The following is an 18297-nucleotide window of genomic DNA, read 5'->3' on the forward strand; positions in this document are numbered from 1 at the left end:
TGTTATGTAGAAGCATGCCTGGAGCACCGACAATAATGGACACTAAAAAAAACAGACATGTCAGTCATCGTTCTGGCTTCTGCTCCCATACACACATGTGCTCACTGGTTACAAAATAAAACACACAAACACATCTGAGAAAATGTGTTTTAATAGACAAGTAAAGACATTGGACTTCGGATGGGTTTCCTGGTCTTGTACACCCACACACGCACCACTTATCCACACAGTATATGCAAACACGGACACATGCTGTGTTTACACATGAAAACATGAACCATATACATACACATACACCAAATATAGCATCTTTAGCCTTGACAATTTTATTGTTGGAAGCAAGAGCACTGAGAGCCATTTCATTTACATGCAAATTGACACCCACCAGTCCACACACATGCTGGCAAGCACACACCCCTGCCTTGCATGCCTGTGTGTGTTTGTTTATGTGTGTTCATGCTTGTGTGTGAGCAGTGTAGCTGCTCCGCTGGCACCCAGTGAAGGCGCTGTTCGGTCCTGCTGCTTTTCCTGCTAACTGGAACTAGACAAAAAGAGAAGGAAACACAGAGAGAGATACCGGCTCTGATTTCGTTTTCATTATTCAGTTTAGCAGCTTTTCAGTTGACAAAACAAGGCATGAGCAGAAGCCCATCAAAGAGGCCCTGTGCAGCCGTGTGTTTGTCATCTCATGGTGATACCGAATAATGATGGGCTGAGGCCTAGAAGTGTCCCCTGATAAGATTTCTCCTCTTGTCACAAGGAGATAAAGGATCACTGAAGGCGATTGAACATTTTACAATAATGAGCTTGGAGTGTCTGATCTTCACCGCAGGAGGGGAAATGTGGCAGAAATGCAAATGAAATTACTGAACTTGATACTGTAACATTAAAATTCAAAAGTAATATCCTTGAATTGGCAGAACGAACAAGCTCTTCACCAGTGTCAGCTGCTATAGGTAAGTGCTACCATCCCATGGGGGAAAGCGGCGCAGAAAGTACATCATTTAAAATCAGAGATCTGTCACTCTCTGCTGGCTAACATGAGACACTGCATAAAACAGCTCTGTCAAATCACTTCCTTCCCTCTCCTGCTTTCCCTCCAAATTTGCGTTACTAATACTAGTTAAAAGTGAATGCACATGTTACTTTTATATTACGAATAAAATTATATCTTTTAGTTAACACTTTATTTTACAAGTGTCTTATTTCATCATAATTTGAACAGATTTTCTAAGAAGTTTCCTGGAAATAATTATTTGATTTAGCACTAATAAAAGAGAAAATGTTGATGTGAGGGCACGGAGGGAGAGTCATGAGGCAAAGTGTGAGATGAAAGGGACAGCTGCAAACAATGGGAAGTTAGTTACTGTAGTTTGGTCCTCTGATTGGGCCCACAATTACAAGAATGTAGCTGTAGTTAGAAACCTTCCAAAAAGAATGGTCTGCTTCCAACTTGAACTAAATTTAACATTCATCTTCGGATGTTTTTTCTGATAATGCAGCAAATAAAACGAATTACACAAAAAAACAATAGTACGCGCAACACAATCCATCCTTCCACAAATAAATTAATTAACCATCAGTCACTGTATGCTGATTTCATTTGCTATTAGGAGTCATTTAGGAAGACTGCAGTATAAAGTGGCAGATAATCAGCACCACATTTGATTATCCGTTGAGAGAATTATACACTACTCAGTGTGAGAAACTGGCCGGGTTACAGAGATTATTTCTGTTATTATGGAGCTGAATGGCTCAGCCAATGGCCTCAATCCGATTACGCATTATCAGAGAGAGCACCAGTGTTGTGAACTGCACTCACACTGTCAAATTACTCAAGTGTGTGTCTTATAGTTTATGTATGTTTATGTGCCTCCATGTGTCTGTACTTGAAAGATGTAATTCCATTTGATTCGGGCATTTGCTTTTTCAAGGGATAATTTCTTTGCAGCTTTAATTATTCGAATTATTAATGAAATAACAACACAGTTTTACTAATTGTCGATTTTCAGATTTTTAGTTGTGCAGAATTGACAAGTGCTGATTGGAGTTCTGCTTGTTGATTTGTGTGGGAAACATCCCCCAGGGCCGACTGATTTATCCAACAACTAAACTGCAAGGTTCATTTTGATTCCTGATAAATTTTCACACAGTAAGCACTGGCAAAGTGTTAAATTTTTACATTCAGAGGGATGATGTTGACCATGTTGTTGGAAATACTAAGTGCAATGTGATCATTATTTTATGTCAATCTTCCAGGTATTAGAAAACGTCCCTATACTAACCTGTTATCCTGAAGGTATCCGGTTGCAATATTGTGACCTTGCACTAATAGAAGTTGGGAAGCCATCCCCAAAAAGCTGAGCAATCACAGCTACAAAAAAAAAAAATTCCAAAAAAAAAAAAAAAAAATTCATCAATAATCATCAAAAGCTTTATTAAAGTCTAGTTTGAAGGTTGCAAATAAACTTTTTTCTACAATGATGAAGAGAGAATAAATTATTTTAGTACAAAATAAACAATCAATTCAATTTGACAGTATTTCCTTAAAACCAGTGTACATTGTGATCTTGTCTTTTGTCCTGCTATATGACAAGGAAAAGAATTTATTAAATATGATCAAGTATCTATAATTACTGATGTGCAGTGTTTGCCAGAATTCTAAATCATTGGAAATATAGCAAAATCATTTTATCTGACTTCTCAAGAATTAGGCAATATGGTAAAGGTCCCTTTAAACAAACTCGCAGCACAGATCAAAACACTTTAAGAAAGTATTTTATAGTGTGACAAGTGGGAAGCTAAATCTAGCAAAACTGTATCAGCTCTTTCATGCTGCATCCTTTCTCACAGCAAATATCAGATATTCTTCCAGCAGCTCGTCCCATCCGCGAGGACAGGGGGTACCAGGGAGGAGCAAGGGACAAGACATCCTTCCTCTCGCCAGACTCTGGAGAGATGAGGACTGCCTCCGTGGCCTGGTGCTCCTCTGTGGAGGCGTCACGGTCCCCTGTGCAGAGGAGAAGGAAAGACGTAGAATTTAGATAACCAGAGAACACAGAAGATTTCTCAGTTTCAGTTGGAAACCTTATGTGAAACTCAAAAGGTCAGAAAAAAAGATTTTGCTTTTTGGAGTGAACTCAATGACACATGGGTACTGGACTTCTTGAGAAACACAAATGCGACGATCATGTTTAGAAATGTAACATGGTTCTTATTGAATATAATAATAATTTCATCAACTGTATCACTGCAAAAAGAGAGCAAATAATCCATAAAAAAATGTCTCCATGCAAGGCACCCTCTGCACAGCAGGAGAAACTGTTATGTAGAATTTTCATTTCTCAAATGTGGCTCTAAATGTTTAAAAAGTTCAATATCACTTACTGTGTTGATGTTGCAAGCAGTGGATATCAACCAATGCAGTTGATGTTTCAAAACGTAACATAAAGTACTTACAGTGAGGAGTGAGCTGATGTTGGCCCAATTCTATGTCCGGGATGCTTCTCCTTAGCCGTGAGGTCCCACAGGATGAGACGGCCAGACGTATCAGCTCTCTCCCACACATCTTAATCCTCTCCTGTGCATGAGCCACATACACTGCAGCCACAAGCACCATCATCAGAGATACAAAACACTTAGCAGTAGGCATCATATGATGTGTTACTGCTCCTCAGTTGGTCAGTGGAGGCAGGAACTTAATGGATGGACAGATGAGAGTTGAGCTTGGGCGTCTGGAGAGTAACAAGGACGCGTGGTGACTTATGAGATGATCTTGAGGGGGTTTATATAGTTAATGTGTGTTACGCATAGTGACAGTTTCAAAAATTGCAGAGGTCACAGGTTCTCCGAAACATGCATTCAGCCTTGGTGAGGGAAAGGCATGTCCTGATCTAGACCTCAGCATGATAGTGATGCGAAGTCTCCTCAAGGTTGAAACTGTCACTGTGATAAAAACTTGGTCTTATTTGATTTAAGGTTCAGTTTAAAAAATATTATAGGTATTATGAAGGAAATACTGTGAATTGTTTTGGACCGTTGGGCCTCACAAGAACATCACACAGCTCTCTGAAGGACCAAACTCAAAGAGTTAAGACAAGTAGTAAAACCAAGATGTACAGTACAGTTGTTAATAAGCCCAGATCTTAATTTGGTTTTAGGCTTCTTAATTTGTTTTTTTCAGAGATGTCCCTCAACTCCAATTTTTCTCCCAGCATTTACATATGTTTGTTTGAAAATTGTCAAATATAATTTATGTTATTACAGAGAACAGTTTTCCTTGATCTTTACACCTTATCTTGACACATCTTGAGGGATGGGAGCTAATTAGAACAGAGAGCAACTGGCTAAAATATGTCAAGGATATTGACGCAACTATTCACACACATGTTCACCCCAGGCCATACTGTAGTTGCATAATCATGCCCGAGATTAATGTTTCATATTTCCAGCAGTGGTGAAAAACATGAAAGGTAGCACTTTAATGTCTCAAATGTACTTCTGGCTATGTTTGGCATTTTAACCTCCAATGATGATATCTTTGGTAAGCAATGATTGGTTTATTACTCTCATCTGCTGTGCTGAGCGCAGGATATAGAGTCGAAAATATATCAGTCTTACTTGTCTAATTCCTTTCACCGCACTGATTCCCATCTTTTTTTTCTTGTATAAGGGGGTTAAACTCGGTGCTTTTCATTAACAGCATAATATTCAAGTTAGTTCACCCAGATATTTTCTAATACTCTGGCTAATTTCTTCTCCCAAATGTTGTTTTGTTTTGCACTTCAGGGCCACCATAATTATAGATGCAAAATCATCCATACCTTCCTGGAACGAAAGGAAAAATCTGTGTTTCCACTTTCTCTGCCTGATGTGTCTTTTCAAGGATGTAAAGTTTAAAGCTGCACCAATCAATATTTGTATATAAACAATGGATCAAATGACTGTTTGTAATATGAAAGGGGCCGCCTTTAAGTGATGAACCCACAGAAAAATATCACCAGATTGTTCACCAGCACTATCAGCTTTTTGCTAACACTTGCTGTATTACTTAAAATATCTTATCACAGCTTTAGGGTCATTCAGAGTTATATGCCTGTGTATCAGTGTATCAGGTACATATGGTATCTGCACTATTTCTGGTGGATGAAGTGTATATGTTACAAGTACACCTGTTGGACCTTCAACGTCTTGCTCTTACAACATCATTTTACATTAATGTATACTGCAGGTCTGTCTCCACCAAGTGAAAGATTATATATTTTATATCAAATATTAGCTTTTGATATGCAATAATTTTAGTCAAACTGTTGCGCTTCATCTGTTCCTTAATATTCTATATGCGTATCTTTCTACCTGTCTATCTGTGTCTGATTGTCTTACTGACCTTTCCCTGATGTACCTTTTGACTTCATCTATTCCTGTCCACTCAGCCCTGCCTGAGTCACATGAGACGGCCGAAATCTCTCAGTACTCTTGAGTTTTAATTGATGCTGACGACACTATTGAACCACTGGCATCTCTCCCATTACCTTATCCTGTAATACTATTAGAAAGGCAGGAAGAACATGGAGCTCACTTCTCACTCCCTGCAGGGACTATGCCAAACACTGACCTGCTGGATGACAATTATAAGCACCATTGTCTCTTATCTCATTTTTCCTGCTTGAGAGACCTATATCAGAAACAAATCGATCTGCTATCATTCATGAAAGTGGCTTGTAAGCACATAAATAGGACCTGACTGTGCGCACTTGATCAGATTCAGCGCAACTAAAATACCCCAGGACATGACTGACTTTTGCCCTTGTCTGACCAGGAAGGAGGAGCAAGCAGCAATCCCAGTAATCCTTGACAACAAAATTACACTCAGGATCTTGATCGCTACTGACACACCCGCTGCCGTGCCTCTCCTCCCACTTAGGTACAGTCAAGAGCATGCTGAGTGACTGGTCCGAGAAAAAAGGTGTACATTTCACAAGAATGCCACTTTGCTGACACATGACACATGGCACATGGGAGAGCTTTCCACTGATGATGTGGAATTTTTCTCAGGTGCCCATAGTATAAATCTGAGGTTTTCATTGCTTGTACATTTGTATTTCCTTAGCCTAAAAAAGTGGAAGACAATTACTACCGCCCAATGTGATGTTTGACTGGCTGTTGGGCAAAACTTTTACAGAGGAATGAAATCAAAGTTATACCGTCTGTAGTGTGGAGTATCAGGAACGCAAAGTAAAATTTAAGAGACCATGTAGTTGTCCAAAACAGTTCCTTAATAGCACTTCTAATGAAATGAGTTCTTCACAAGCAGCTGGCTCCCTTCAAAGCGATCACTGTAACATTGCTTCATTAATAATGTTACTACTTGACCTCCTTGTGTCAAACATCTATTTCAGTTTAGTCAGAATTAGTTGCAGCTGAATGCTGTTCTTGGAAACAGATAACAAGCTGTCCAGTGGGAGCATCTTGTCTATTTGACAGAGGAGTCATCAGCCTCTGCGTGCAAACAGCAACTACTATAAAGCTGAGGCTTAAAGCTTATCCCAACTTGCTGCTTCCTCCATTTCCCCCCCTTAGATTGTTTGTCTTAAATCACACAGGCTCAGAGTTGGAGGCAGATGGGGTCTTACACTTTCTAGACCCAAGGGTGATAAGGCCATTTAGGGATAGCAAGTACTAGGCAGTTTCTCTCAATCCTCGCTCTCATGGATAGTTTGCCTTCCACTGGGCCGATAGTGTATCTCATCATCGGAGTCATCTGGCTGGGGTTCGAAGCAGTTGTCAAACTTACGCCTCAGACGTTTCCTGAGCTGGAAGGTGCGCTCTGTGTTTGAAAATGTGTATTCCTGTTCCTTCAGTTTGGCGTAGTAGTCGGAGAACTTGTTGAACAAAATGGAGATGGGCATGCCGTTGAGGATGATGCCAAACGAGATGCAGCCAAATGCCACACAGCGGCCAAGATAGGAGATAGGGACAACATCTCCATAGCCCACAGTAGAGATGCTTACCTGTAGCAAGAAAAGAGTAACATGAGCCATCTTACATGCATGATCTGTACTCTCCTTTACCATTTGAATAAGAAAATGCAAAAGGAAATGGCACAACATACTCAAAACTTCTGTGCTGGTTTTTATAATAATTTAATATGAGGAAATATGGAGCATGACAGAAAAGAGAAATATTGGGATTTCCCTTATTTTGCTCCAAAGAGAGAGGGCTCATCCTCATGGTGCTTTTCATCCTGACCCAAAATGCCCTTTGGCCATGGCTTTATGAGAATTCCACAATTAAAATGTTTCTTTTACTGATCAGTTGACGTGTTGCAAGTTGAGAATAAGCAGGATCAAATAAACGCTCAGGAATGCACTGCAACACTTTCCATCTCTCGAATGCAATCACTGTGTCTGGCCACAAACGAGACGCATTACACTGTATTATAGAGGATTAGACACATATAAGTTAACAGCTGCCACTAGATAGATTGAAACCAAATGTCACAACACAGAGAAACAGACTGAGGATGTACAATGACACTGAGGGCTGTTAGTACATTAAAACAAAAGAAGGAAAATTTTGTAAAATTGTACACGTTATTATTCTGACGATCACAACAAAGGTCAGACAAAATTCATCTCTAATCTTTAGCTAAATTTGCTTCATGAAATTTAGTTATGAGGAGAAGCAGAATCCAAAACAGTGGTGGAGCGTGTATAATACCTACTTAATCAAATAGTTAATTAACAAAACATAATAAAAATAACTTCTGAGACGATTCTATCTACTGGTATCAAAAGTTTCACTATTGTATACTTTCTTTGCTGCTGAGGATGTGAACATATAGTGTGAAACCCCTAAAATAATTAGCATAGGAGGAAATAACACATTTGGTTACCATGGTAACCCTGTTGCAAGAGATCTGCCATCCAATGAAGGTAATAATTCAGTGATGTCAAAGAGCAAGGCAGAAGCTGGTACAGTTTGGTGGTGCACACTAGCCAGTTCTTCACATCTGTAAACACCTTGAACATAATTCTCGCCCAGTGTATCATGGTTCATACTGACACATCCATTATTGGATGGCCAATAATCATACGTCCGTCATTAGAATGAAAAATGTTGCGTCTTTTTTTTCTGCTTGAGAGATTTATATTGAGCTCGGTTTAGCTAACCATTCATTCACAAAAAGAGATTGTACAATGAGTCTTTAGGTAATAGTCTAATCAAGAATGCATAGCTCGGTAAAACCACAAAAATAGGACAGAACATGACTCTGCCCAGCCTTGTGCACTTTTGTCCTAGTCTGACCAGGCAGACAGCACAAATCCCAGTAGGCTAAATCCTTAACACCCGAAATGCACCCCACTGCTTGATCACACTGACACACCCTATACTGAGCTTCTCTTCCCTCTGTTCAGCACAGTTCAGAGGAACAGCTTAACAAGGTTCGTAACCAAGTTAATTGATTTGGAAGAATCCATGTTGTAGCCAAAAAGATGGTCGAATATTTAAAGGATTCAACCAGGGGCATTTCAGGTGTTACCTGGCATCATATGGATATGTAGTCAAGCGCAACTTAAGTTGGATTTTGTTGTGTCCATCATGGCTTGATCCCATTTTGCCTTGATTCAGTACATGTTCAAGGTCAAGGAAAAACGTAAGAAAGGGAAAAGCTAAAATAAATCATTAAAATATTTGGATCCAGCCAAGTTCATCGCAAAGTCTTTCAAATACCAGGTTTTGTCAAAAAATATAAAGCCCTAATTGCAATACTTCCCCACTATTTTGCCTAGATGCAAAACAGTGGGGAAAGAATGGAATTTGAAGTTTATCCTACTCACCGCAGCCCACCACCAAGCATCTGGTATGCTGCTGAATGGTGTCCCAGGCTGATCCACCTCCACAGAGTGCATCAGAGCAGAGAAGGTGAAGATGCCCATGGCAATGAATAGAAACAGACAGCATACCTAATAATGACAGAAGAGCATATGTCAAGAGCAGTGCCCATTTATATTTGGAATATCAATATATTTATAAATTTTGGAACACCAATCAGGTCACATGACAATGCTGAGGTTTATTGTGACTTATCTAGAATACCTACATATTAAACGCAAAAACCCAAAATGTGCTTACAGTATTTTAAGCATGAAAAAGCTACTAAGCCAAGAATGACATATACACTCATTTGGATAAGGTTGAGGATTTTCCTGTACGGAAGAACCTTGTGTCAGATGTATTATATCTCTATCACTGCAGGCGGCAGCACCGAGAGGAGTACAGTAATATGTTGAACATAAGAGAAGTGGAAGAGCATCTTGAATTCTTAAATTGGCTATGTGAATCACTCATTTAAAAATGTATTATACTGTTAATTGGCTGTTTATCCCCTTAGCTTAACTTCTGACATGATCGGCACATCTACATGAAAATTGTTAACCTTTTCCGGACTACTTTTCTTCCCACAAAAGTTTCCATAAATCTTTCTAGATTCCTGAGCAAGCTAATTGCCAATGTTAACATCAAACCTGCATTAACTGATTTTGGTCACTTGGAGACTGGAGAAACAAGCTTTACACATAACATTGGCATGTAATCATCACTTCATGATGTTAATATGATGACCTTGTTAGCAAAATGTCCTCTTTTTTTATAGTACACATCCAGCAAATATGGAGAAAGAGAAGCATTAATTTGGAGTCATGTTTCTGGCCATCCAGCAAGTCTAGCACTGTTTTTAGTCTATACCGTCTGGGGGAAATATCTGCCTCTTTAGCTTATGCTCCACTGTGTTCATCAGCTACCCGCTAACATTGTCTGTGTGCTGTTTAGACCTGGGCAGGTAGCAGCAGTTGGCTTGTTAAAGCTTTTTCATTGAAAACAGCTCCCTGCTGCGGCTGGAAACAACACTGAGAGCAGTGAGACTACATTAAAACAGTAAGTGTAATAGTAAGTGTACAAGGTGCGGGCCAGAAAAAAACAATGAGCAAGTGACCACTTTCATAAATAAATGGTTATGTGACCTAGTGTTAATATAAAATATTGATTATAACCACTTTCCTTGGGCTAAATTGGGAGATACATGTGTATTCCATTTTTTGAGTGTGTCCCCTCATTTAAAGATGTCCACAATATGTATTTTTTGTGTTTCTGTTAGATTTCTCTTGTTTGATATTCCTCCATACCTGCTCAGAGCACTGGCGGATGGTGAATCCAAATGCTCGCATGCCTGTGGAATGACGGGCAAGCTTCAAGATACGGAAGATCCGCATCAGCTTGACGACCTTGAGCACCTTGCTGATTTTACTGACCCTTGCCATGGCCTTCAAATCTTCCTGTGCGCTGAAGTCTTCTGAATCTATAACAAATGCCTCAAAAAGGATCTGGATGAAGTAGGGCATAACAGCTACCACATCAACGAAGTTGAGTGCACTCTTCACAAAATGTTTGATGTTGGATGTGGTGACTAACCGCAAAAAATACTCCGAGGTGAAGAAAAGGATGGAACCAATCTCTACCCACTCCATGTAGGTTTTGCCAGCTAATTTGTACTCCCTGAGTTCTTTCACTGTATTCATTGTCATTGCAACAATAGAAATAAGCACAAAGAGACTGGAAAACACAGCAAAGGCTTTGGCTGACAGTGAGGAGTAGGGATTCTCCATCAAGTCCCAGAGGGCCTTCCGAAAGTCTCCAAGAAACATGGTCTTGTACCCCTCGTCATCCTGGTGAGGTTTAATCTCATCAATAAGCTCCTGATTGACCTTCAGTTGGTCTCTGATGTCATCCAGTTTCTCCTCAAACAGAATACGGCAGCACCTGAGTAGAAGAAGAGGATATTTACTACTAATTTTTTATAAGAACTACATTTCAAAATCATACTTGAAATACACACACTGTAACAGACAGAACTACACAATACACAAAGTGATTAGGCTATCAAGTATGTGCAGTACACCTTGGAGTATCCTTCAGTTTCAGCCCCCAGAATGACATCTCTTCCTCAAAGTTGACAGGGCAAAGGCTGTCCATCACCCACAGGACATTACTGCAGTAAAAGTGGAATATGTAGTGGAAAAACATGGGGTCCCTGTCAAAAAAGAACTCGTTATTATGAACATTGTAATCATCACAGAGCGTCAGACGCTTGACCGGATCATCACAGAGGGCAAGGACACCAATCCTGGTTTTTGGATGTCGGAGGACCAAATGTTTCGGGATGTGAAACACCTTTCCACCCACGTTGAGGTTGACTATGTTTGATTGCCTTGGGTTTGGTGCGTCTTTTCTCTGATCCTTTGTTGCAACTGTGTTCTCATCAGGAGCATCGAGGTTGTCCATAGATGTCCATGGTTTCACGGAGCTGTCTTGTGAAAAAGGAAATTCACTCTCCTGTTCTTCAATGCTTTGTGAAACACTCGTTTCCCGTTTAATGGTCGCAAAAAGACTGGAGCGACGCTTTTTCAGCACTTTCAACTTCGGCTTTATAGTTGCCATTTTAACAGCTCCTTAGAAGACAAGCCAACAAAAAAGTTCTGCGCCGAGTTCAGATCAAGTCAGAGAAAAACAATAACAACGATATTCCACAAAATCTCCGTCTAATCAAGATGCTGTCTTTGAAAAATCCTGCTTTCAGGTCTAAATAAAGATAAAGTAAGAACTCATGTGCTTGTCTTATCAGCGTACAAGAAGATCAACCGCATGAGTTAGGGATTCAGCCTCTTCACTGATTCTCTAATCCTATTGCTGTTCTTTCTGTCCCAACACAAGTTAAAAATACTGTTCACAAGGATTAGTGTTGTGATTTAAAGCTTTGAGCTCTGAGCGAGGGGGAAAGGCAGAGGGAGTGGTGTGATGGCAGTAATGCATTGCTAACAAGGCTATGAAGAGTTTTCTCACAGGAAGCTCATACTAATGGTACAGGTAGATTACACAAGCTAGAACCAGTTCCTCTTTACTTGTGCTGAACAGTAAGAATAAGCCTTGATTTGTATTTTAAATCAACAGAATTTAATATTTGGTATAACATTTTTTTTTTTCTGTTTTTCTCTATATTCTTAAGAGAGCTTTAAGTGTATTTTTTCCTTTCTCTTCTTCATAATCAAATTCCGATTGGGCATCAATGTCTTTGAAATAACTCAATAGCATAAATAGTTTGTTCGTTTCAAAATATAGAAAAGCCAAGTCAAAATAATGTCCAATTTGGATGATATAAAACTGAATAAGGAAAAAAAAATACATTTGATGTAAAATCATGATCCAGGTCACTGAATTGGTGTATGAAAATGAGTCAAATATAACTGTAAAAATGTGACTTTGCTTCAAAAAATATAAATATAAATAAAAAATATACTTAAAAAGGAATATGTATTTTATCCAGTGTTTGCATAGATCATTGACTGTGATCCATGAGGAAGCATGCTCAGACTTTTATACAGTACAGCCTAATGTACATGTAGCCTGTTCGATTTTCTTGTAGTCTATGTATCTTGTAAATGAGTAGATAGACTCTGTGGTTTGTTGTAGATATCCCAGTCAAAGAACTCTATACTGTTCTATAAAAGTATTTATCGTTACTGCAAGAATTCAATATATGACACCGAAAATAAGAAATTACACGGACATATGTAAAACAGTGGGATAAACCATGCAGAGACAATTCATCTGTATATATTACTTCAAATTATAAAGTTAAATTTGGTTTACACACACAGAGAATAATGGTATGGCCCAGGTTTCCGTTCCACGGAAGCTTGGGTGAATGGTATTTCCCAATCTAGCGGAAAAGGGAGTAGGAATATAAAATAATTTTTTTTTATGTAAAAGTTTTGTGTTCATATGTCGAATTAAACTTACTAGTTACTTCTTATTTACTTACAATTTAATTAAAATTGTCAAATTTTAATAAACTAAAATATTACAGTTGGGATATATACCGTCTGTGCACCACGTGACTTCCTTTCCGGTCTAACCTGACAACATGGACGCCAGCCGCGTGCAGCCGATCAAGCTCGCCAGAGTAAGAAACTATTTAATATGGTGAAAATAAACATAAAGAGACGGATAGACAGCTGCAGAAACAATTAATGTCTCACACGGTACCAAAACATTGAAGCTAAATTCACTTTTACGCTGCGATTAGCGTGCGGGAGGTCGGCTCTCGTGTTTCCATCATGGAGGCCTATCCATGCCACAGTCTTTGCTGCTTCACCGTCAGCCTGGTGCAGACTGGTCTGGACTGTGTGTGGTCACTCCAGCAAACACTTGCTTTAAGGGCTTTAATGGTCATCTAACTTGTGGTTTCTTCTCAGGTCACCAAGGTGCTCGGGAGAACTGGTTCCCAGGGACAATGTACACAGGTATGCTAACATAGCTGTTTGAGGAGACGTTTTCTGTAATGTAGAAATTCTGTTCCTGGTCGTTCCCCTCTTTATTTATAGTTTACTGAACAGTAATATAGCACGTCCTTAAATATCTTAATTTTTAAGTTGTGTTTTTCTTTTAAATGTGTAATTTTTCTTGCAGGCTATCTGCAGGTCGGCTAATTATCATTTGCAAGGTTCTTAAATAAGTTTTTTTTACACCCTGCTGTGGGCAGTAATGTTACTCAGATGATGTTTTTTTGTGTTGGTTTTAGCAAAAGACTCGCTGGAAAATCTGCCATTGTTGCAGGCTTCTGAATATTTTCTCAATAGATTGTTTGGTCCATGAAATGAAACAGTATAAACTTGTCAAATATTACAATATGTGGAAACTGCCCACTACAGTGTCCTAGAGAACAACTTGATGTCCTGAGATACTTCCAGAACCTAAAGATAATCAATTTTCAATTATATAAACACATAAAAGGAGCAAATTCATACATTTGAGAACTTGGAATTGTAGCCAACCGATTTAATCAATCAGATAATTATTTTTAGCCTAGCACATTAATACATGTAATTGCTGTGATTTCCCAAAGTTATTGGTGGGTACATGTTAAGTGGTGGCTGCGTCAGTATCTGTGTAAACATTAGAGCGGACCATGTGTCAGATTTTAACCCATGAAAGTCTTAACTTGTGTCAAATGTAACTCTGTAATTTATGTGTGTATGTGCAGGTCCGTGTTGAGTTCATGGACGACAGCAACCGCTCCATCATCAGGAACGTGAAAGGCCCAGTCAGAGAGGGAGATGTGCTGACACTTCTGGAGTCTGAAAGAGAAGCCAGAAGGCTGCGATAGGTGAGGGGACATAAACCCAGCCATGTATGTTAGCCCGCTCACTGACGAGGGTTTGAGTTTATAATGGTCACAGTTTAAAAATGTCAGTCAACACCATTTAACTGTCAACATTATAAGTCTGTCAGCAATTTGAAGATGTAGCTTTGAGCTCTGGTGATGTGTAGTTGATACTTGTCCTTTGAAATTTTTTAAACTAAGCAGTTGCTCCTACCATGGAGATGGATTAAGAGCTCTTTGACACAGTGTCTACAAAAATTTGAAAAGAGCTTCACAAAGATAGGATTATTGCGGGGCTTTTAAAGTGTATTATGTGTTGTACTGCGGTTCATATTTGTCTTACTAAGTGCATTTTTGACCCTCTCCAACTCTTGGCCTTGATGATATAGGGTTGTCCACCACTGATGTAAATGGGTTTAAACTCTACAGACACTTGAAACACAATGCTGACTGCAACTTGACCATGCATTGAAGCCATGTCAGCATATAGGGTTAGTTTTGTGGTCCTCTGTGCTGATCTCAAGCACTCACTTCTCTCATCATGGACTGATTTACTTCTGGAACCGCAAGCAAACGCAGGAGACAGGTGGCTGAGTTTTTAAAAAAAAAAAAAAAAAAGAGCAGTACTCGGTCACAATAACTAGGACAGAGAAACACCATTGATTCAGAATATTAAATCTGATACATTACAATCACTAACTTCCCATAATATTTCCCTGTTTTCTTTTGTAGTATCCCGTTTACACAGAAGCGTTGAAAGAGACAGTTTTTTGTTGGTTGAGTTGCATGTGGATATTTTGAGATGGGGGTTGTGACTGATGTCATGTCTTTGCAGTGCCCGCTGAAGCTGTGAGGTGCTGATCCAGCGCTGTGGAGCAGAAGACGTCCTCCGTTTCACTTGCACTGGCCTCCATCTCGCTTGTTCAGATGTTTTGAAATAAATTTGGTTATTGAGATGAAAGTGTGGAAGTCCTGTGTTTATTTTATAGTAGATGTGAACTGTCTTTGTTTTGTTTTTTCCCCTCACCATAATTAACAATGACATTTCAACAGTCTACTGACTTTTGTCTGACACAAGTGGTCAGTTTTGCTCAGCAAAGTTTGTTCTCTTGCTATTTGTCAGTAGTGGTCAAGTTACACGGGCAATGTGCTTGCACTCAGATGTGTAAATAAACTGGATATTTAAGCAAAGTGCCAAAGTTATGGAAGTGACATCGGCCTATTAAATTTTCTTATGGTAAAATCTATATTGTATAGAGGAACTGTAATCCAGAGTCTGTTGCCGTAAGAGACACATTTAGGATGTCTGCATAAATGAGGTATTCGAAGTTAATGACGTTCCCTTGAATGTATCAAAAACCAGTTAATTTTATCTTGTTTATCTACAAGCATGGCTAGTATAGACAGAACTATAACTTCTCTGCCCACTGAAACGAGTAAATTATTGAGTTGATATAGCTACAAGTTAAATTGCTTGATGTTATTCTTGCAGACTTATTTCCATAAATGCAGATGAAATTTTAACGTGGTTTGATATATCTACACCGATAGAAAATACTTTTTTTTTTTTTTTAAATATTACCAGATTCAGGTTGTGCAGTTTACATTCTGTCCAGCAGAGGGCATAATCGCTCCTTGATTTTAGGCATTCTGCTTCAGTGACTTCAAACAGCTTCACCCAGTCTTGAAATGAAAGAATGGAGATGAGCAATTTCAAGACAGTCTTTGTTTTAAAATAACTAATAACATACCAAAGCATGAAATAAATTCTGAATGTTTATCTTGATCTTTTCTATTCTTCCCCACCATATTCCCTGAAGTTTTACTTTCTTCTATCTCCTAAATCTACCTTTCCTTCCTACAGTACACTATGCAGTGTTTGGACCTTTTGCATGGATACTCATGATCCTGACTTAGCATTGCTTTGTTTAAATGCTGGGGATTGAATAATCTAAAACCCATTATACTTTAGCACCAATGGTCCCTATGGATAAGTGTATCAACTAAATAATGTCATGTAAAATGTCTGAAATATGAAATAATTCCACATGGATAGAGAGTTAATAAATCCATGCACTATAGGAACTTAGAAATCACCATACAATTCTGCACATCTGTATATTTAAACATTTTTTTGTGACAGTTGGTTTCCAGCATGAAGGTGTTTGGCTTAATGCCAGCTTGAGGTTCATGAAACAACCCAGCGTTTGTTTGAACAGGAAAGCAGGTCGGTTTGAGTTATATGTTGTGTTGTGATGAGGCTCTTTGCCTGCTGTATGAATGTATACTGCAGATTTAATGACCTTACATTTTCTATCTTACTTTGACCTATTTTACACGAGGCTTTGAACTGAGCTGTAAGTGTAGAAAACGGAATTTATTTTAGCTTTAAAAATCAATTTACGATGTAAAATCAGTGCATTTGCCAGACACAGCTGTACTATAGCATAGTGCCTTGATATTTGTATAAATACTGCTTTGAAAAGGCAGCTCATATATTTGTTACCAGCATCTCGTAGTCATTAATAAGTTGAACAATAAAAAATACTACACGGGTGTAGTCATGTTGCTCTCACAGTGCAGACTATTTACCATTACATATTCCACAGCCTACAGGATTGCAGCTGCAGCTCCGGAGGCTTATAAACTTTACTGCAGTTTCATCCAGGAAGGCATCAACAAGTAACATAAAACCAAGGAGGAAGACTGACACCAAGCCACAAATTAAATCCTGGCAGTTATTCATTAAGTTAAAGTAAGACATGCAAAAACCAAGTGCAGCATGCTGGCACTTGACAGCCGGGATCAGTGAAGCAGAAAGAGAGACCATAGCACAGTGATAGAAGCAAGAGGGAGACAGAAAAACATTTTTTAATCTTCTTAATTCTGCAAATCCAGTCCAAAATCAGGATATAAATGTGGCTGAACAGTATTTATCCTGCAGGAAACTAATGCCAATGCTATGGTTCATCTACACTATGTGTGTACAGTGCACCTCCAGAGCCCCATGTGAGCATAAAAAAAAACAAACAAGTTGACCAGCAGTCTGTGGTTATCATGCTGCACCCTGTGGCAAATCAGAAAACACACTTACAAATCCCACCGCCTGGATCTGACTGTTAATCAGGAAGCCAGAAAGTTTAACAAAGGACCTGCACTGGCTTCATTCTCATTTTGACATAAAAGACAGAAAATAAAAGTGAAAGCAATAGAAAAAGAGTATTAATGAGAGGGAAGATTTCAAGTGTATATTCTTCAGCAGATTTCACAGTCAGCAACAGCTCTGTGCTTGAAAACAACCTGGTGTCACCTTACCCCCCTGTCAACATCATTCCAAAACCTCTCCATCTCTCTACTTCACCCACCCATCTAGACCGTTGGGTGGCTCGTGTTTACCATCTCTCCATCTCCCTCGTCTCTCTCCTCCTCTCTCTCTCTCTCTCTGTAGCCCAAGGCCACTCCATATTTGTCTGCATGCCACCAAGGTCTTACTCAGCCAGGAGAAAACACCAGCAGTGGACATGTCTGTCTGTCTGTCTGTAGGCAGTATCTGGGATCTGCAACATTAAGCCAGACATACAAATACCAAGGACATTGTGCCTAGAGATGCAGAAATATTGCTTCTATTATAACACACTTGGTATGAAAGGTTTGCTGCTTTTCTAAATTAAACTAAAATAAGGGCATAGTTTATCTGAATAAGTGGTGTCTCTAATTTCATTTAATCATACCACACAGGACAAATTATGTGCCCCAATGTAGCTCCAAAGTTCATTTGGGAGTTTAGCACTTGATGTTACCTGAACAACAACTCGCAACCAGCTAATAATTTCCCATATTTAAACCGTTAAAAAAAGTTCCTGAACTCCTTTTGAAAATTCTGTCTATAAATCTAAAAACCATACTTCTAATACCAACAGACTGAAAAATAGATCAAATTTGAAATGTTTTCTGAGGGCACATTGATTTAAAGGTGTCACACCCTTAAATTAATGTGCCCTCAGAATGATCAATGTTGAAAGATGGGGGAAAATCTGAATTATTCATTTCTGACACTGTATTTCTTTGTAAAGAAATTT

General features: G+C 39.0%; 3 protein-coding genes across 3 annotated transcripts; 1 reads left to right on the top strand and 2 right to left on the bottom strand.

Annotated features, from left to right (window-relative positions):
* Positions 1–2520: 2520 nt before the first annotated feature.
* Positions 2521–4110, bottom strand: insl3 (insulin-like 3 (Leydig cell)). The gene is made up of 2 exons (XM_040144699.1): positions 3460–4110; positions 2521–3010 (listed from the first exon to the last, which is right to left on the bottom strand). Exons 1-2 carry the CDS (start codon positions 3653–3655, stop codon positions 2808–2810), a joined length of 399 nt encoding a protein of 132 aa, XP_040000633.1. The 5' UTR covers positions 3656–4110; the 3' UTR covers positions 2521–2807.
* An 8-nt stretch (positions 4111–4118) lies between these two features.
* si:rp71-39b20.4 (potassium voltage-gated channel subfamily V member 2) lies at positions 4119–11496 on the bottom strand. Its single transcript, XM_040144697.1, has 4 exons — positions 10958–11496; positions 10185–10818; positions 8841–8966; positions 4119–7010 (listed from the first exon to the last, which is right to left on the bottom strand). Exons 1-4 carry the CDS (start codon positions 11494–11496, stop codon positions 6693–6695), a joined length of 1617 nt encoding a protein of 538 aa, XP_040000631.1. The 3' UTR covers positions 4119–6692.
* Positions 11497–12913: 1417 nt separating this feature from the next.
* On the top strand, positions 12914–15179 carry rps28 (ribosomal protein S28). The gene is made up of 4 exons (XM_040144700.1): positions 12914–13018; positions 13311–13358; positions 14099–14221; positions 15054–15179. Exons 1-3 carry the CDS (start codon positions 12980–12982, stop codon positions 14219–14221), a joined length of 210 nt encoding a protein of 69 aa, XP_040000634.1. The 5' UTR covers positions 12914–12979; the 3' UTR covers positions 15054–15179.
* The last annotated feature ends 3118 nt before the right edge of the window (positions 15180–18297 follow it).

The sequence above is a fragment of the Xiphias gladius genome, chromosome 14 (assembly GCF_016859285.1).
Source record: "Xiphias gladius isolate SHS-SW01 ecotype Sanya breed wild chromosome 14, ASM1685928v1, whole genome shotgun sequence".
NCBI lineage: Eukaryota > Metazoa > Chordata > Actinopteri > Istiophoriformes > Xiphiidae > Xiphias > Xiphias gladius.